Source organism: Vespula vulgaris, chromosome 7, assembly GCF_905475345.1.
Source record: "Vespula vulgaris chromosome 7, iyVesVulg1.1, whole genome shotgun sequence".
NCBI lineage: Eukaryota > Metazoa > Arthropoda > Insecta > Hymenoptera > Vespidae > Vespula > Vespula vulgaris.
The window spans coordinates 5,025,190-5,041,974 of record NC_066592.1 but is presented as its reverse complement, the minus strand read 5'-3'; the positions used below and the strand labels follow the sequence as shown (position 1 = coordinate 5,041,974).

General features: G+C 30.5%; 4 protein-coding genes across 11 annotated transcripts; 1 reads left to right on the top strand and 3 right to left on the bottom strand.

Moving 5' to 3' along the window:
- Nucleotides 1–13: 13 nt before the first annotated feature.
- LOC127065259 (uncharacterized) lies at nucleotides 14–2,317 on the bottom strand. Its single transcript, XM_050997352.1, has 6 exons — nucleotides 2,279–2,317; nucleotides 1,940–2,143; nucleotides 1,545–1,861; nucleotides 1,252–1,471; nucleotides 989–1,168; nucleotides 14–920 (listed from the first exon to the last, which is right to left on the bottom strand). The coding sequence occupies exons 1-6, from the start codon at nucleotides 2,315–2,317 to the stop codon at nucleotides 780–782; spliced, it is 1,101 nt and encodes a 366-aa protein (XP_050853309.1). The 3' UTR covers nucleotides 14–779.
- On the top strand, nucleotides 2,098–4,648 carry LOC127065100 (ADP-ribosylation factor-like protein 6-interacting protein 4). Of its 4 annotated transcripts, none has more exons than XM_050997007.1 (3): nucleotides 2,098–2,932; nucleotides 3,178–4,408; nucleotides 4,478–4,648. In XM_050997007.1, the coding sequence occupies exons 2-3, from the start codon at nucleotides 3,216–3,218 to the stop codon at nucleotides 4,605–4,607; spliced, it is 1,323 nt and encodes a 440-aa protein (XP_050852964.1). In that variant the 5' UTR covers nucleotides 2,098–2,932; nucleotides 3,178–3,215; the 3' UTR covers nucleotides 4,608–4,648. The 4 variants fall into 4 exon arrangements, with proteins under 4 accessions (XP_050852964.1, XP_050852963.1, XP_050852962.1 ...); XM_050997006.1 differs by having other exon boundaries at nucleotides 3,160–4,408; XM_050997005.1 differs by having other exon boundaries at nucleotides 3,078–4,408.
- A 393-nt stretch (nucleotides 4,649–5,041) lies between these two features.
- LOC127065097 (probable citrate synthase, mitochondrial) lies at nucleotides 5,042–10,137 on the bottom strand. Of its 5 annotated transcripts, none has more exons than XM_050996996.1 (9): nucleotides 10,008–10,137; nucleotides 9,716–9,928; nucleotides 9,279–9,617; nucleotides 8,883–9,088; nucleotides 8,492–8,624; nucleotides 8,207–8,401; nucleotides 8,015–8,116; nucleotides 7,620–7,937; nucleotides 6,922–7,032 (listed from the first exon to the last, which is right to left on the bottom strand). In XM_050996996.1, the coding sequence occupies exons 1-8, from the start codon at nucleotides 10,119–10,121 to the stop codon at nucleotides 7,719–7,721; spliced, it is 1,521 nt and encodes a 506-aa protein (XP_050852953.1). In that variant the 5' UTR covers nucleotides 10,122–10,137; the 3' UTR covers nucleotides 6,922–7,032; nucleotides 7,620–7,718. The 5 variants fall into 5 exon arrangements, with proteins under 5 accessions (XP_050852955.1, XP_050852958.1, XP_050852956.1 ...); XM_050996997.1 differs by having other exon boundaries at nucleotides 9,279–9,612; nucleotides 9,723–9,928; XM_050996998.1 differs by lacking the exons at nucleotides 8,015–8,116; nucleotides 8,207–8,401; nucleotides 8,492–8,624; ... (2 more) ...; nucleotides 9,716–9,928; nucleotides 10,008–10,137 and adding exons at nucleotides 5,042–5,634; nucleotides 5,700–5,915; nucleotides 6,021–6,695 and having other exon boundaries at nucleotides 6,778–7,032; nucleotides 7,620–7,753.
- A 255-nt stretch (nucleotides 10,138–10,392) lies between these two features.
- On the bottom strand, nucleotides 10,393–16,384 carry LOC127065115 (ras-like protein family member 10B). The gene is made up of 5 exons (XM_050997038.1): nucleotides 16,053–16,384; nucleotides 14,822–14,982; nucleotides 13,912–14,148; nucleotides 13,328–13,531; nucleotides 10,393–12,749 (listed from the first exon to the last, which is right to left on the bottom strand). Exons 1-5 carry the CDS (start codon nucleotides 16,120–16,122, stop codon nucleotides 12,621–12,623), a joined length of 801 nt encoding a protein of 266 aa, XP_050852995.1. The 5' UTR covers nucleotides 16,123–16,384; the 3' UTR covers nucleotides 10,393–12,620.
- Between the last annotated feature and the right edge of the window lie 401 nt (nucleotides 16,385–16,785).

The following is a 16,785-nucleotide window of genomic DNA, read 5'->3' as shown; positions in this document are numbered from 1 at the left end:
GAAATCTTTGTTTAAAAAAAGAGATTAAAGAGTATGATAATAGTATGCGGAAGTGTAACTTTTGAAAGCTATATATGAAATAAATGTTTAAAATAAATCTACATTATATATTTTTGATAAATTTGTTGTTCGTTTTCAATGAAAAAGAATGACCACATTCTTTTGAAATTCCAGATTGCTACGTCACTGGATTGCACCACGTGGTAATAGGTTTCATTCGAGAGAACACTAGTAAGCGTTCATTGGTGGAATTCCGTGGAAGTGACGACACATTGACCAGTAAAAGAGTAATATGTAGTCCGTTATGTGTAATACGATTCAGCTGGCACGTAGCATATATCCGAACGAATCATGCATGTACGCATTTACGTTTGATTGAGAACCTTCGCTTTAGAGGTCAACCAAGGGCACCTTCTTTCGACATTCTAGCTTGAAGTTTTATACATTTTTTTCACTGTTAAAGCTAATGTACTCTTATGCAAGATTTCTTATGTATATCCTCGTAGATTTCAACGTATAAAGTGACGTACATTCACGTTGAGAACCTAAACACGCAATATTTTTATTCTAATTTTTTACGTTAATGAGTCCAGATTTCGTATCAAAAGGCAGGTCATTCCGATAACCGTTCACTGTTTTTCTTGTTTAATAGATAAATATAATACATTTTTGATTATACTGTAGGAAAAATAAAATGATAAAATTGCACTCGCCTAATCGTTTAATTTAATCGGTCTTTCAATTTCGTCAATATAATCATCTTTGATTATTCGTAAATATTAAATATTTTCTATATTCATTTTTTCTACGTTGACTTTTCCAAGTGATGCATCGGAGCATAACTTGGCCTTTTTCAGAAATACTGATTGAGCTGCTTCTACGTTCGCTGCATTTCCTCTCCAAATTTTCATAGCTTCGTTCTTTGTTAAATTAGATATTGAAACATTATCATAAGATCCTAAATATGATTTTATATTATAATACGTACTTGTAAGCAGCGACCATAACAGAAACTCAAAGTCCATGGTTTTTTTCCTTCAGACGTATTTATCGCGTTCAAATTTAATATCGCATCTTCGTCGGTTTGTCCACCGCTTAAAAATAAAATCGTTGGTACGGCCGGAGGCACCGTCCTTTGTAACGCTTTCAAAGTGTAATCAGCTACGATCTAAAAATAAATGAGTATATATTTAAAATCTATCAGTTAATAATTCAAAAATGGCGCCATTTTATTTATATGTATCTACTCACTTGCGGCGTGTAGTTTGGACTTCTAACACCCGGTAATACCATTGCAGGCTTAAGAATCATACCTTCCAGATAAACTCTGTGTTCGTTTAAAGCTCTAAACACAATGGACAATACTTCTTCATGAATTTGTAAAGCTTTTTCTATGTTATGTTCTCCAACAGATAATATTTCTGGTTCCACTATTGGTACCAAACGAGCACTTTGACATATAGTTGCATACCTAATCCAATAAAAAATCTGTTACATATGAGTCTATATATTCATTATATATGTTCGAGATAATGGCGGCTCACCTTGCAAGCGTGCTCGCATTTATCGACATAAGCAATTGACTCGGTTTCGTCTCTGAAATTGAATAAACGCATCTCCACTTGGTAAAGTGACAACCTTCTCGTTTGTATTGCATACATTTTTCCTTTAAATTATCCAAGCCTTCTGTCATCGACTCATTTTCTGTACCAGAAAGGTTAATCAGACCTTTGTCAACTTTAATACCTGGTACGATATTTCTCTGTTGAAGAAACTCGGCGAAATTGACGCCATCGGTTGTTTTTTGATAAAGTGTTTCATTATGTAAGATAACACCGCTTATGTATTTCATTAATTCGCACTGAAATTGTAAGAATTGTTTTTATCGATAAGATTTTTGTATTTTTACTAGCCAACTAACATTTATCGAATGATTTACCTTATTAGCAGAGAATAACATCTGTCGATAATCTCGTCGGGTATTTTCTGTATTTTCTATTCCAATTTCTGCAAATCTATCGTTTAAACTCGTAGGTGATTCGTCACTAGCTAATAAACCTTTTCCAGGAGCACTAAGTGTTTCAACGATTTTTTGTAATTCGAGAGACGGTGCTATATCGAGATCGACAAATTTTCCTTTCACCTATATTTTATATGAACTTTTTAGTTAGAATGAATTATCTCCTTTTTAAGAGAAATATAATAAACATTCGTATATAAATATTTCATTATTCTCTTAAATAATAACAATAATTGTTATTACAAGAAATAAACTGACTTTGTCCTTACAGAAACATCTTGGTGATGTCGACGTCATTTTTATTGAGAATTATATTTTTTTATATGTTGACATGTAATTTCTTTCATTTTGTATTTTTAATTCTTTTACATAAAATTTGTAAAATATAATTTTTTAATCAACCTTCAAATTTAGAGCGCATACATTCTTGATATTGATCGATATAGTAATTAAAAAAAAAAAAAATTGTAAACAAATGATTGTTTAATTTAAAAGAGTTGACAGATTTTTACTTTTTACTTTATTTTTTATTAAACATTTTATTTAAAGATCTTTTTACAAGCATTAAGGGGTATTCAAATATACATAAAAATATTGAATAAACAGAATTTTTTTATTATCGATTAATGTTATCATTGTGCAAAATAATTTTTTTTTATGAAAACCCTTGTTATAGTAAAATATAGATGGTCCACTATCAGTATACACAAACATGAGGGGTTGCCTTTAATCTCGCTTCAGTTTTCGAAATTGAGAACGATGAGGTCGGTTGAACTTTTCTTGTTGCCTCCATATAGAAATAGTTAAATAATCCAATCATTCGACTGCCTCATTTTACGTAAAAGTCTTATTCTATGGAGTAATTAACTTTGATGATTAGTAAGAGAGGTTAACGATCGGTACGAATAAAGGGTGAGAGTGTGATTAAAAATTAATTATAATTAACTGAATATTCTGTTATAATATATATCTCAATTCTATATATAACGTTATAAATTTATTAAACAATTACTTATACGAAATAACACAATAAAGATAGTTTGTAAAAATTTCATAGATGAATGTGAATATGGAGGCAGGATAAATATAATTTTTTTATGATAATATTATGAGAAATATATTATAACGATTGTAAACAGGAACATATGATTTGTAAGGAATTAGATATTCATATATTCATCTCTACAAACTGACTATGAGTGGCAAAGAAAGTAACGAAACTAAGTGCGAGAGAAGCTCTAGAAGCAAACGACAGAAAATGAAAGAACAAACTCAGGCTACCCATAGCGATGGATCTGACAGCAAGTTAAAGAAAAGAAGTGCATGTAGTAAGGATAAAAGAAAAAAGTCAAGACATAGAAGTAGTTCCAGTAGTTCCAGTTCTTCCAGTACTTCCAGCCATGATATTAAATTGCAAAAAACTAGGAAAAAGAAAAAAGATGATGATCGTACATTTAAAGAATATAAGAATGGAATTATACCACAAAGAATGGACAGGTCTGTAAACAATTATAAAGGTTCAAGAAATTACAATGTGCCCTCACATAATTTCAGGGAACGTGGTAACACAAGTATAAGAGGATCATATAAATATGGAAGATTTTATAATAGAAATAGAAGAATACCGTATAATAATTATCAATACTACAGACGCAATAATGAAGGAAGAAATTATTATACACATTATAATAATAGAGTACCTAATTACAATAGATCACGAAATAATCAAGATCAAAATATTGATTATCACAGAAATTCGAACAAGGATGCATCTAATCAATTTGTGAGAGAAAGTAATTCTAGAGATAGTAGTTCAAAACAGGAGAAATGTTCATTAAAAGTAGATAAAATACAGAATATAAAAACCAATATAGATCCTTCACATACAAAAACTAGAGAGAAAAGAAAAGCTGATTGTTTGGAGGGAAAGCCTGATCATCGTACTCAAAAAAAGAGAAAAAAAAGATCTTCCTCTTCTTCAAGTTCTTCCAGTACAAGTAGTACTAGCAGTGGTAGTAGCAGTAGTAGCAGTACCAGTAGTAGTAGTAGTAGCAGTAGCAGCAGCACTAGTAGTAGCAGCAGTTCTGATTCTTCTGAAGATGAAAGAAAACGTAAAAAACAGAAGAAGAAGGCTAAGAGAGTTAAAAAAAATGTAAAAAAACATAGAAAGAAGAGGAAGTTAAAAAAAAATTCAAAGAAGAAGTTAAAAAAGTCATCGGCTATTGAGAGTAAAAAACGGACTTCAGAAAAATCCAAGGATACTGTTACAGAAATTTCACCAGAAATGTCAGAGAGAGCCAAACTAATGGCTCCTATTACAAAAGAAGAATGGGAAAAAAAACAAAGTATAATACGTAGGGTATATGATGAGGAAACAGGAAGATATAGGTAATCACATGTATACATGACAGTGCACATACATGATTTTTTCATACCATTATAATAATCATTTTTTAGACTAATTAAAGGAGATGGTGAGGTAATAGAAGAGATTGTTAGCCGAGAACGTCATAAGGAAATAAACAGACAAGCAACCAAAGGAGATGGAGATTACTTTCAAGCACGATTAAAAGGAAACATTTTGTGAATTATTTTTATATATAATAAAAGTTATGCTTTTTAAATAATTATTAAGTTATTGTGAACGTCAGTATCCTATATTATTAAATCTCTATTATTATATCTGTTTTGTAACGTCTCAGAAACAGCTTACGATCTAAGATATTTTAAAACATAATGTTTGGACAAATCTTGTAGTTCATAATAAAGTTATAAAATAATTACTTGTCTGCACTATACTTTAATAAAGAAAAATTATATATTCGTGATATTTTTTCATCTGAATTAAATTTCATCAATGACGTCGGCAGCCACTTATAGAGTTAGCGTAGTTCACATATTTTACTACTAGATGGTGTTTGATTTTGATCATCGATCGATGTATCGATATTTTGAATTTATAAACATAAGACTATTGTTAGAATTGAATTAATGAAATTTTTGTATTAAAATAAATATATGTTTATATATTTTTAACATACGTATTATTTCAAAAAATCTTATGTATTTACTGTTATAATTACTAATAATTTGTAGTATAAATTTTTTACGAACTTATTACTATGAATTTTATGTGCATAATATTTTACATGAATAATTAATATAATAATAAAAATGTATAGCTAAACTATGATGCTTGTAAAATATATATTTTTTAAGACATGCAAGAATTCAATTGATAAAAAAATAAATCAACTATTTCGTCTATACCTTCTTCAGAAAAAATTTGATAAATCTGATCTTGCAATAGATGTGTGTGTGTGTGTGTATACACACATACACACACACACATATACATATATACACACACATATATATATTCAATACAATTGAACAAACAATGTTGTATGACCATCATGGTAAATTGCATCATCTGCAATTGGTGCACGACATAATGGACATGATCTTCCCCTAGTTAGCCATGTTAATACACAAACTTCACAGAAAATATGTTGACAATTGAGCCTGATAGGTGAATTATATTCTTCATGACATATTGCACATATGCCACCAGCATCTAATAGTTGCTCTACAGATGGACTTTCTCCTAAGCTCTAAGAGAAATATAAAATTATAAAATTTGACTTAATAAAATTACTAATGTCCAAAATTAACATACCATATTGTGCACTAACTTCAATAATGTTTTAATGAACAATGTTACACATGATAATAAATCATTTCCTTTACTGATGGTATATACTGCAGATAAGAAAATTCCTACTATTCTTTCTGGACCTTGATATGTTTCAGTCAAGTAATATGTCCATGGTTGAATTGGTGCAACACAACGACAAAGTTGAGATGTAGCCTCTACCATCACATAAAATTTTCCCTACATAAATATTGATTATTAATAATTTTTTGTTTTATATATTGTTTTAAAAATTTTATAATATATATAAAAAAACTTTTATAAATACAAAAATGAAGTACTTACACGTTTGTGAAATGCCAACAGTCTTACAGGTAAACAAGTTAAGATCACTTTAAAAACAATAGTGATCAATTTTAGAACAAAATCTGTTACAACTACTGACCACAAAAGTTCTGAGATTGAAAGAGGTTGAGTTGTAAATATATGTATTTCAAACATAACATTTAAGAAGAGAAAACAGCCTGCTATGAAGCACATAATTGACAATAAAGATGTCCAGCTTCTGTTTTGTTGTTTGGCAATTTCATGTTTAAGATCATTATTGGCACATATGAAAGTACTAAGCAATACTATAAAATTTAGTATCCCTGCTCGGTGATCATAAATGCCTTTAACTAAAAGGATTAAAATATAGGGAACATATCTTTGCAATAGACGTAGTAATTCTATTGCTTCTGGACTTCTTTCGAGTCTATTTTGAGCATTTTCATCCCCATTATTATCATGTGTTTCTGCTGCCACTTCATTTGCTGCCTCACGTATATTATTTAAAAAATTATCTGTTGTTGTAGTACGATGATTATGATGATCATGTGCAGGTTGATTGTGCATGCTTACATTGCTTGTTGTTTGATCGTCAACATTAATTACATAGCTATCTGTAGAGGGAAGAACTGTTCTTGATTGATTCTGAAGCCTTTGAAGATTTAAGAGAGAGCTTAATGCAATACCAGGATTCTACAAAAAATCAAATTAATTAAATAATGAAGTATCCTTAGTTGTATTAAAATATAGTATATTTTTCTTATGTATAACGTACAGTACGTGTTCGTTCTATGAAAGGTCTAATTTCTCGAAAAGTAGATGATAAGTTAGCCAAAACTCTGGAATGTTGGGTTGTTCTTGTACCAAAATTAAACATCCGAGTATTAGTTATAAATCCAGATGTTGTTGAATTTAACGAATGAGTCATAAATAAACTTGACACTGGCCTTATCTCATTTGTATTTACTTCATGCATATTGATTCTGCTTTCTGATATTTCTATTCTTTCTGTTTCTGCCATCATATATCTCTAATAAAATATTTTTTAAAATTGCATTAGAAAAATGAAGATAAGAATTTAAATTTTAAATTCAAATGCAGAACATATTTTTGTATCAATTCTTACACTTTTTTAATCTCCAATCCTTACAACAAAATATTATATAATAAATAAAAAGATTAAAATTTCTAAGTATTTACAATTAAATGGCATTCTTTTTGCCATAAATTATAGTTTCAGAGAATTTTGTTATATTCCTTTCTCTGATAATATGAACTCTTCAAATTTTTCTTAACACGCAAACACGTCATTTGCGCATCCTAAAGACCGTACGATAAATAATACGTAATTAAATCCATAATAGTTGTTTTGAAACGAATCGAGTTTTATCACTGAATTTTACAGTTTCAACAGATTGTTATTTTGCTGTGATCACAAGTACACAACTTGCACGTAATAAACGAAGCGCCTGTGGAATTATGAAGTTTCTTTGGCGGGAGCCGCCATATTGTAATAATGATTTCAAACAAATACGAACATATACGAAGCTTTTGTTTTATTTCATTATCAAAATACATTGAATTATTATTTTTTTGACCACAAAAATGTATACTTACGTGCATATATGTGTATAACGATTATGTTTCATAAATATATACAATTTTGTTCTTTTCTACTAAACTCAATGTAACTCATTTGTTATATATCATTAATTACTACGAAGTGAATTTTGTTAAATGTTTAACTCGAGTCCTTTTTTTTATTTTGTTACGAATATCTCGAAGCGAATAAAAATACGTATATGTGCTATTTGATTTTGGTTGTTCGACTGGTGCGTTGATCGCTCTAGTCCAAATGATCGAAGCGGTTGCTCCCAATGCTCGAGACATACAGAGCAATACTTGATTGAATTTCATATCTTTCAGTCCATAGAACTTTAAGTAAATACAGCTGTTATTACGTCATAATTCAAGTAATAACAAACAAGAAATTTCTTGAATTTCAATATTACCTGAAACATTGGAGCAGCTATGCTGTTTTGTTCTGGAAAAACATTTTTGTTTTTCGTATTTTTCATCAGAAATGCCAGAACTCGCGTAATATCTTGAGAAAGCTAAATTAAATAAAAAATTTTCAATTAATTGTTAATAATGATTTTATTAATTATGAAATATTCCTTTATGCATATATATCGATCACTCGCCTTTACTTCTTCATCACCAGGTAAATATGTTTTAACATGATTTAAAAGTGCCGTGTAACGTGAATCGAGGAATCGAGTTTCCTTATGTCCAATCAATTTATTTTCTTCAATGAAAGACGTCAAAAAATCTTTCAATGTTTCTTCTTTAGGTTTAGTACCCAAAACGCTTTTTACTTTTTTTTGAAATTCCATGTACTATAATGATATAAAAAGATGAAGTGTTCAATCATTTGTAATTATATATTATGTTAAATAATATATAATTATGTCTGTTTTTTGATTTACTTGAGACAATGTTCCTGTAACTGGTTCATTTTCATAAACCAAAACGCCTGAAGCTAATGCTTGACTAATATCTAAGTACGAAGCTCCCGAAATTTGTGTTATATGGACACCAGGTACACCACCATCTTCATCGCTAAATTAAAAATTTTTTTTTATATAATTGTCGGTAAAAAATTTTCCCATGATAATAATATATTTTTAATAGGAAGTATCGTAGCCATCTAGCATGAAAATATATAAACTAAAATTATGATAATCTTTTCATTTTATCATCGAATAATAGTGTCGATAAGTTAGACTGTCGATAAGTTAGATTGTCGATAGATGGACGAATACATCTATTGCATATATATATAAGTGATGTTACTAAAGTAATTAATTACAAACATACGCATTTAAACTGACGTATAAACGAAGAAAATCTCCAATAGAGGTTGTCCTGCCTTTTAAATCCTCCGAAGTATTGCTCAAACATTCTAAAAGAAAATCTATCCAGTCACCTCCTTCCGTCACGTTTCTCAACTCTCGACCTTTGCCAACGAGGCCAACGATGGCTGGTAACGCTGCTAATAGTTCCATACTGTCCTCGTAAATATGCTTAGAAATAAAAGAGAAAGTATTTAGAAGAAGTCTTACATCGTTTTACAAGAATTCTTACATTTGATATTCATAACAAAACGAATACTCGTTAAAACTAACGTGTTAAACTTTCAAAGCAAAATAATTTACCTTTGAAAAAGAAATTATATTTTTATTAAAAATAGACAATCGTCTTTTTTTCTGTTACCTCCCAATGAGTATGATTCAGAGCTCCGTTCTCAAGAGCCTTTTTAGTATGATTATCTGTTTGAAGGACAGTCAAAGCGATCGAGAGTCTTCCCAATGGTGTCACGTTGTCCGGTAAATTTTTAAGAACGGAACCAATGATTCCACCACCTGGTCCTGACCACCATTCCTTTCTTCTTTGTCGTCGAGAGGACCAATCATTGATCAACGAATGTGTTTGTTCTTGAGTAGGTACGTCGCCGGTTAGTAGCAACCAAAAAACAGCTTCAACACTTGGAGATGTTCCATGACGTGGAAGAAGGTTTAAAACCTCTGGGATAGTTAATCCACGGTACCTAATCTAATAAGTATGTCTATCCTTTATGTGTATATATGAATCTAACGAATATAATTTTTTTTTTTGCGTTTTTTTTTTATAGCCTATGTAATCATCATTACCCCATACTTGGAATCATTTTCAGACGTTTCTCTGACCATTGTATTGACACCTTGAAGACCATTGTATACATTATCCACAGTAATACGACTGATCACAGACTGACCGTGCTCTTTTCGAAAATTTCGAAGGAGATCATAATGAACCGGAATTTTTTCGCACAGAGCTTCCTTCAAATTTGTACTCGTACTTGGAACGCCTCTCGTTGTACTGACCTTCATAAAAAAATTTTTTGTCATAGTCAATAATTATTACATAGATAATCATAGAGAAATTTGATTATAACGTTCGAACCCTTAGCACGTATCGTTGTCCTATATTTGAATTAGATTTACAAACGCCAGTAATCTTGTAACCTCTTCTTTGATTCTCCGATACGATTTGATATCGAAAATTTTTCAATAACATTTTTTTCAGATTTTCTTCAGCAATTCGGACATACCTAAATAATCTCAGACTTAGAAATTCGTTTTCGACTTGATGTATTGTTAGTTGAAGTATTAGTACTTATATTATGATAATTTTGATAATTTTTCACCCCATTGCCCAGCCATGATTATGCCAAAGACAAACCATTTCATGAACGATCGTAGAACAAATGAGAAACGATAAATGCGACAAATGGGAGGAAGACATATCAATCAAATGAAAGAAATTCTATTAGGTACTACAAAAACAATTCTCCTTGGAATCTTTTATTGTACGACATCAGAATAGAAAATAAAGAGTCACGTTTCACACATAAAATAACACTTCTCTCTTTCCTGGGTATAAATATTTTCAACGAACACGTGTTTTGTATTTTGTATGTGTATATATACATACATGTATATATGTATACATATATACGCACACATATCATGTGGTCTATAATTAATTTACGTATATCATATCGTACAATGTATGTATATGATATACATACGTTGCCTAGATAGCTTTAAATAACAATCCGATTGAATACCGGAACTAATAAACAACTATATATATATATATATATATATATATATATATATATATATATGTGTGTGTATATATATGTACGTATATATTTCACGAAGTTAACTCGTTCTTTTTATCCTTAGAAGCTAAAATACAAACTTCTTCATGTTCATGTTATGTATGTATATAAACGATAACAACGATATTTATTAACACACATATCGTATATGTATATATATATATGTGTATACATACACATGTATTTTAATATCTGTTCGTAAATAATGTATCGACTGCTACGTTTCTTTTTCTTCTTTCTCTTCTTATTTCTTACATGCTAGTGATTAATTTTCTTAACAATAATTATTTTAAAAATAGATGTGTATACTATTGCTTCTGTTGAGGTAACTCCCGACAGCCCATCGCTGTTACAATATTATTAGGCCGAAAATCAAAGTGTGCGGAATTACCTACAATGTGTTGATGAGATAAATTGATCGCTAGTTTTTAATTTCGTGCGTGTGTACAGATTTCGGCAGTTATATAGTCTCATAATATCTCATAATATTTTCTCATAATATCTCATATATTTTTTTTTTGTGGATTTTTTTTCTTTTTATTTTATTTTTTTGTGTATATATGTATGTATGTTTTTTTACGAGCTTCTATAATATTATTTTTCGCAACTTATTTTTCACAACTCGAGCTAACGTAAAGGTCTGTAGAAAGACCAACTTGAGTAATCTCCGTAAAATGATTCGTGTACATATTGCTTAACGTCCAGTCAGCAAAAAATTTTCTCAAAATTGCTGTACATTTATTCTTATCATGCGCGCATGTATATATGTATATATGCTTGTCTCTATCTATGTGTATACATGTGTGTGTGTGTGTGTTTGTTTGTGTATGTAATCAAGAATTAATTGCACACGTTATACAGGATGAGCCAAAAGTTCCTTTGCGGGCCAAAACTTCCTAGGCAATTTTAAAAATCAATTTTTCTTTTCCGTAACTTCTTAGAGTAATTTTTATTTTAAGATTGTAAAACTGCAAGCCTAGGAACTCTTTTACAATCGGAAAGAAAAATTACTCTACAAAGTTTCGCAACAAAATAATTGATCTTTAAAATTATCTAGAATTTTTTGGCATAGCTTGTATATCGTCGTCACATATGGTTGATTTAATCAATTCAAAAATGGAGTATTGTTTTCATTGAATCATTTAACAATAATCATATTTCGAAGTTTGTCGTGTTACGATAATTTACGTGCATGTTCATTTTCAATTGCACAGTTTTTGACTAGTACGTACTCTATCGTTGCTTTTTATCTATGATCATTTTCTCTCTTTCTATTTCTTTTTCTCTCTATGTATGAAATTTCTAGCGTCAAAGATTAAAATACAATGCGCCATTTAACTCGATGCTCACGAGAAACGAACGATTTCTTAAATTTTCAATTGACGAGCGAGTAGCTTGTACGATTAACGCACCGTGAAATATTTGTTTATCACAACGATATCACACGCTCGAGTAATATGAAGGAAGAACGTAATAAAGGAAAGGCAGATAATTTGTCGATTATACGAAAGTTATCCAATTTGTGTTGTCGAAAATGGAAGTCGAGATATATTACCTTTAATTGCAAGCTGTCAGACACGAAAGTAAATTTCCGGTTTAGACCAATAAGTTTAATTGAGGTCCATTGAGTTGTTAACAACTCAATAGTTTCAACATTCGACAAATGTAAACGACGATGAACACTGTGATGAACTTTTTTCGAGAGATAATCTAACAACGAGGGAACATCCGCGAAAAGCTAATAATAAATAAAAAAAAAAAGATTCAACAAAAAGAAACAGGAATAACGAAGTAAATCAATGTGAATCCTTCTTTGAATCAGAGAAGAAGCAATTCTTAGCTAAAATGCGATCGCAAAGATCGAGTACGTCCATTATGTGATCTCAGTGTCAGAGAAGAATGCATTTCTCGCTGTTGTCATGCTGATGAGAACGCAAAGGTTGCGACGACGGTGCAGGTATCGGCGATGGCGGCCTTCCTTCTACGGCTTGAATGCTCTTCATTAATTCTCGAAAAACCTATGAAAGTACACAATGATACCTCAAATAGTTCATATTATTTATTCAAGATTGATCATCACAGTTAAAAATCTATTCGAAATAAAATCATACTCTTAAACGATGATCAAATGAGAAACCCCATAAAAAAATATAAGGAATAAATTATTTTGAAAATCGTTCATGAAAATATTGCTTATCGTACCTGAAGGTAGGCAACACTTTATACTTTGTCGTCAATCACTTTTTAAATTTCCCTATGATAGGCAATATATACCTTTTTACATTCATGTATGCACATGTTGCCTATCATAGGGGATGAAAAATTATCTACAAAGAGTTGCCTATCTTCAGGCGTGTTACACGATATTTATATAAATAATTAGAGAAGATTGATATAAATAAAAATAAGAGTTAATTAAAAGCTTAACAAACGACATTCGGATTCATCGAAAGAGATACGAGTTTGAAGAAGTTTGATTGTTGTAAAGCGATTTCGAAATTATTTCCCAAAGTGTTCAGAACTCGCTTGAAAGTAATTTAAATGATAATAATCTTGAAGTAGAAAGTGGAGAAAGATGAAGAACTTTAAAAAAGACCTGTACGACACGACAGTTGAATCTTGCGCTGCACTCAACGTAACCGCATCTCCAATGCTTTCGTACGAGATTGACGATATCCCTGTATCTTGTACCGGAAGCTACACTGCTCGAGAGCTCATCTTGTTTATTGCCGACCACTAAAAGAGGTACACCTCTCATGTCCCGTGCCTCGTAGATCTGCTCGCGTAATTTTCTGATATACTGAGAAAAGAAATTCAATATTGTTTAATCCCTATTTTTCATAATTTGCAAAACTTCGAATTTGATCGAGTTTTACGTTGAAACATTTAAAATATCTTTATCTTGAAAGTTTTATGCAAACGTGACTTCAATCTAATTTCCAAGGAACACTTAATGAAAAATTGATTCGTAATTTGAAATAAAAAATCGAATGAAGAATTACGTAGAGATCTCTTTGAGAATATTTTTAAGTTTCTAATGACGAGTGATAAACATTTACAAATAAAATTTATCTTACGACTAGTAATACATGATAATCAAATAGAAAAAATATATATTCTTTCTAACTTTAAAACATGCATCAATCTTTTAAGTTTCTTTCAAACATCGATGATACCTACTTGAAAAGTCTCTTGATTGCTCAAATCGAATACGAGAACGTAGGCGGTGGCGCTTCGTAGTCCATAATAACGAAAATCCGTCCATTCTAGATGTGAACTCACAGGAAAGAACGGAATCGTTGGTAGATCTGTGATTTTCAATTCGTACAATCGATCGGCTAGTACGACGCTCGGGTAAAACGTCTCACGTTTTTCAGTGGGCCTGTATTCCTCCGAGAATTCGCTCCAAACGAATTGCTGAAGTGCAGACAAATTAAAAAAATCGACAGAGGAACAAGTGAAAAGCAAGAAAATGTGTTGGCGACGCTGACAAATCGTTTCATCTCGTGGATAGAAGAAGAAGAAGAAGAAGAAGAAGAAGGAGAAGAGGAAAAGGAAGAAAAATATATATATATATATATAAATAAAATGAATTCCATGGAAACGTTCTTAGCGCGTTAACCAACGTTTATTCTCTTTTTCTTCGCGTCCTTCTATTTCCTTCGAGCTCGACACTCGCATCCGACGGAAACTACCTCCGGAAATTAACAGAATTCATTCGCATCTTGCAAAATCCTATCTCCTACCATCTTTCTCGACAATCTATCGAAAGAGCTCTCGAACTCTGCTATCCGGTAGATAATTAACGGAGTAACGAATATCGAAAGAATACTTTTTTTCTTTTTTCACAAAAAGATCATTTTCTATCCAGTTTTCAATATATTAATACAATCTTAAAATTATATCAATTATTATCTTGCAACATCTATCAGTATTTCATTAAGATATATTATATTATTGCTCGAAGGAAAAACAAAATAAGTGAAAAAAATTTTTTGTCTTCTTTTCTTTATCTAAAAGAAATATCAGCATCTTTGTGAAGTAGAAATGTAATTTCTTAAAAGGAAATATATCTATTAGAGAGGCTCACTCGAATTATACTGGACTTTCCCACGCCAGGTGCCCCGAGGAAAACGACCTTAACTCGATCCAGACTGTCTGCCGGGCTCTCCTCCTCTTTCGATCCGCTTTCCACGTTTTCACAGCTTATTGTCTCACCGCCCCTCCTTTCCAAATAGTCTAGATCCAGTTCTGCGAAAAAAAACATACAAAAAAAGGGTCAATCGGTTTTTACATTTTTGAAAGTCACAAAAATAATTTTTTTCTTAGTAATTTTAAATTTCATGGCGACATATCTATTTTATATACAAATATAAATAATCGATATTACCATGTATATTTTATATGCAAATAGAGTTAGAGAAAAAAGAACGAGAGAGAAAGGGGAAGAGAAAGAGAGAGAGAGTTTGTCGTTAATATTAACAATAACTTACTAATAAACAAATTTGATTATAATACATCAGACATATTGATTTTGTATTTTATAAACTCTCTATAAAAGCGTAAAGTAATAATTATTTGAAAGTAAATAAATAGATAAAGTCAAGTGATAAAGTAAATCTTTTGAAAGAGAATGTCCCAGATAGACGTTAATAAATGTTATTGGTTAAATCAATTCGTTATTCATGGATACGGTGAATATTTTTATATGTGACCTATATGATAAAATTTTGTACGAGTTCAATGATAAAGTTATATTTCAATTTAACTAATAACTTAATATGCTGTAAAAAAAAAAATAATTATTCACGATACTGATTAGTAACTCTTCGATTATTAATCATCATTTGTTCCATTGGAAAAAACTTTCTATCAAAATCGATGGAACCTTTTTTTCTCATATCGTCGATCTTATTTTTCTGTTCGTTCCGTTTTATACTTATGTAAATCGTAGACATTTAGGAAGTTTACGATTAAACGTATAGCTTCTATTTACACTGAAGTTTATCGTGACCGAGTTGCATGAGCTTAGGTTAAATCTCTAACGCATTTGTATTCAAAAGCAATACCTAATTTACATATTCACATAAAATAATTGAAACGGTGCAATTAAGTACGTTGAAAAACTAATTTCCTTATATTTTTATATTTTTAATTGCAACTTTTCTTTCACGATTAACGATTTGCTTCATTCAACGACGAGAAAATTAAAAAATTTTAATTGAAAATCCGTGCTTTAGAAAAAATTACCATTCAATATTACGAATACGTCGGATAGAAGAAAATAAATAAATAAATAAAAAGTGTATAGTCTCTTTTACCTAGGAGTCTTTTATTAGCGTTGAGAAACGGTTTAGAAAAATGTTCGCTTTCTTTCCTCTGTCGATCCATTAGAACGAACGCAATTATGTATACTTTGCAAATATTTTTATTCTAAATTTGAAACTCGCAAGAGAGCTCTATCCCGGTAACCATCACGGTGGAGGTTCGCAGCTCGACTGACTGAACTCTGGAGACTCAGCGGCTATAAGGGAGTATGCAACGACAATAATAACGCAGGTCCGTTAAACTTCGTTTTTCAGAATTTCACTCATTTTCCGCCCCTCTCTTTTTTAATTACGTTCTTTTTTCTATGATTAAAATGTGATTTATTTCTCTTTCATTTGATTTCATTTTTATATTATTTTCTTTTCTTTTCTTTTTTTTTAGTTATATGAATGAATACAAAATATTTTGTTGAAAGAAAAGAAAAGAAAAGAAAAAAGAAGATTACAAATCATTTAATCTCGTCTTTAAAAATTATCAATATAATCAATTCATGCATCAGATTTGTAATCAAATGAGATCGTTAGTATAATGAATGCTTCACGTTAAAGTGATTTTCATTATTTAACATGATATTATCTTGGATTTTATTAGGATTAAAATAGAAATATTGAGAAAGGTCAAACGAAGATTATAAACTTAAAAATATCATTCTTATAAGTGACCTTGTTATCTAATGAAAAATGTTCTTTATAAAATCGACATATCTTGATAAAAAAAGGCCAAAGC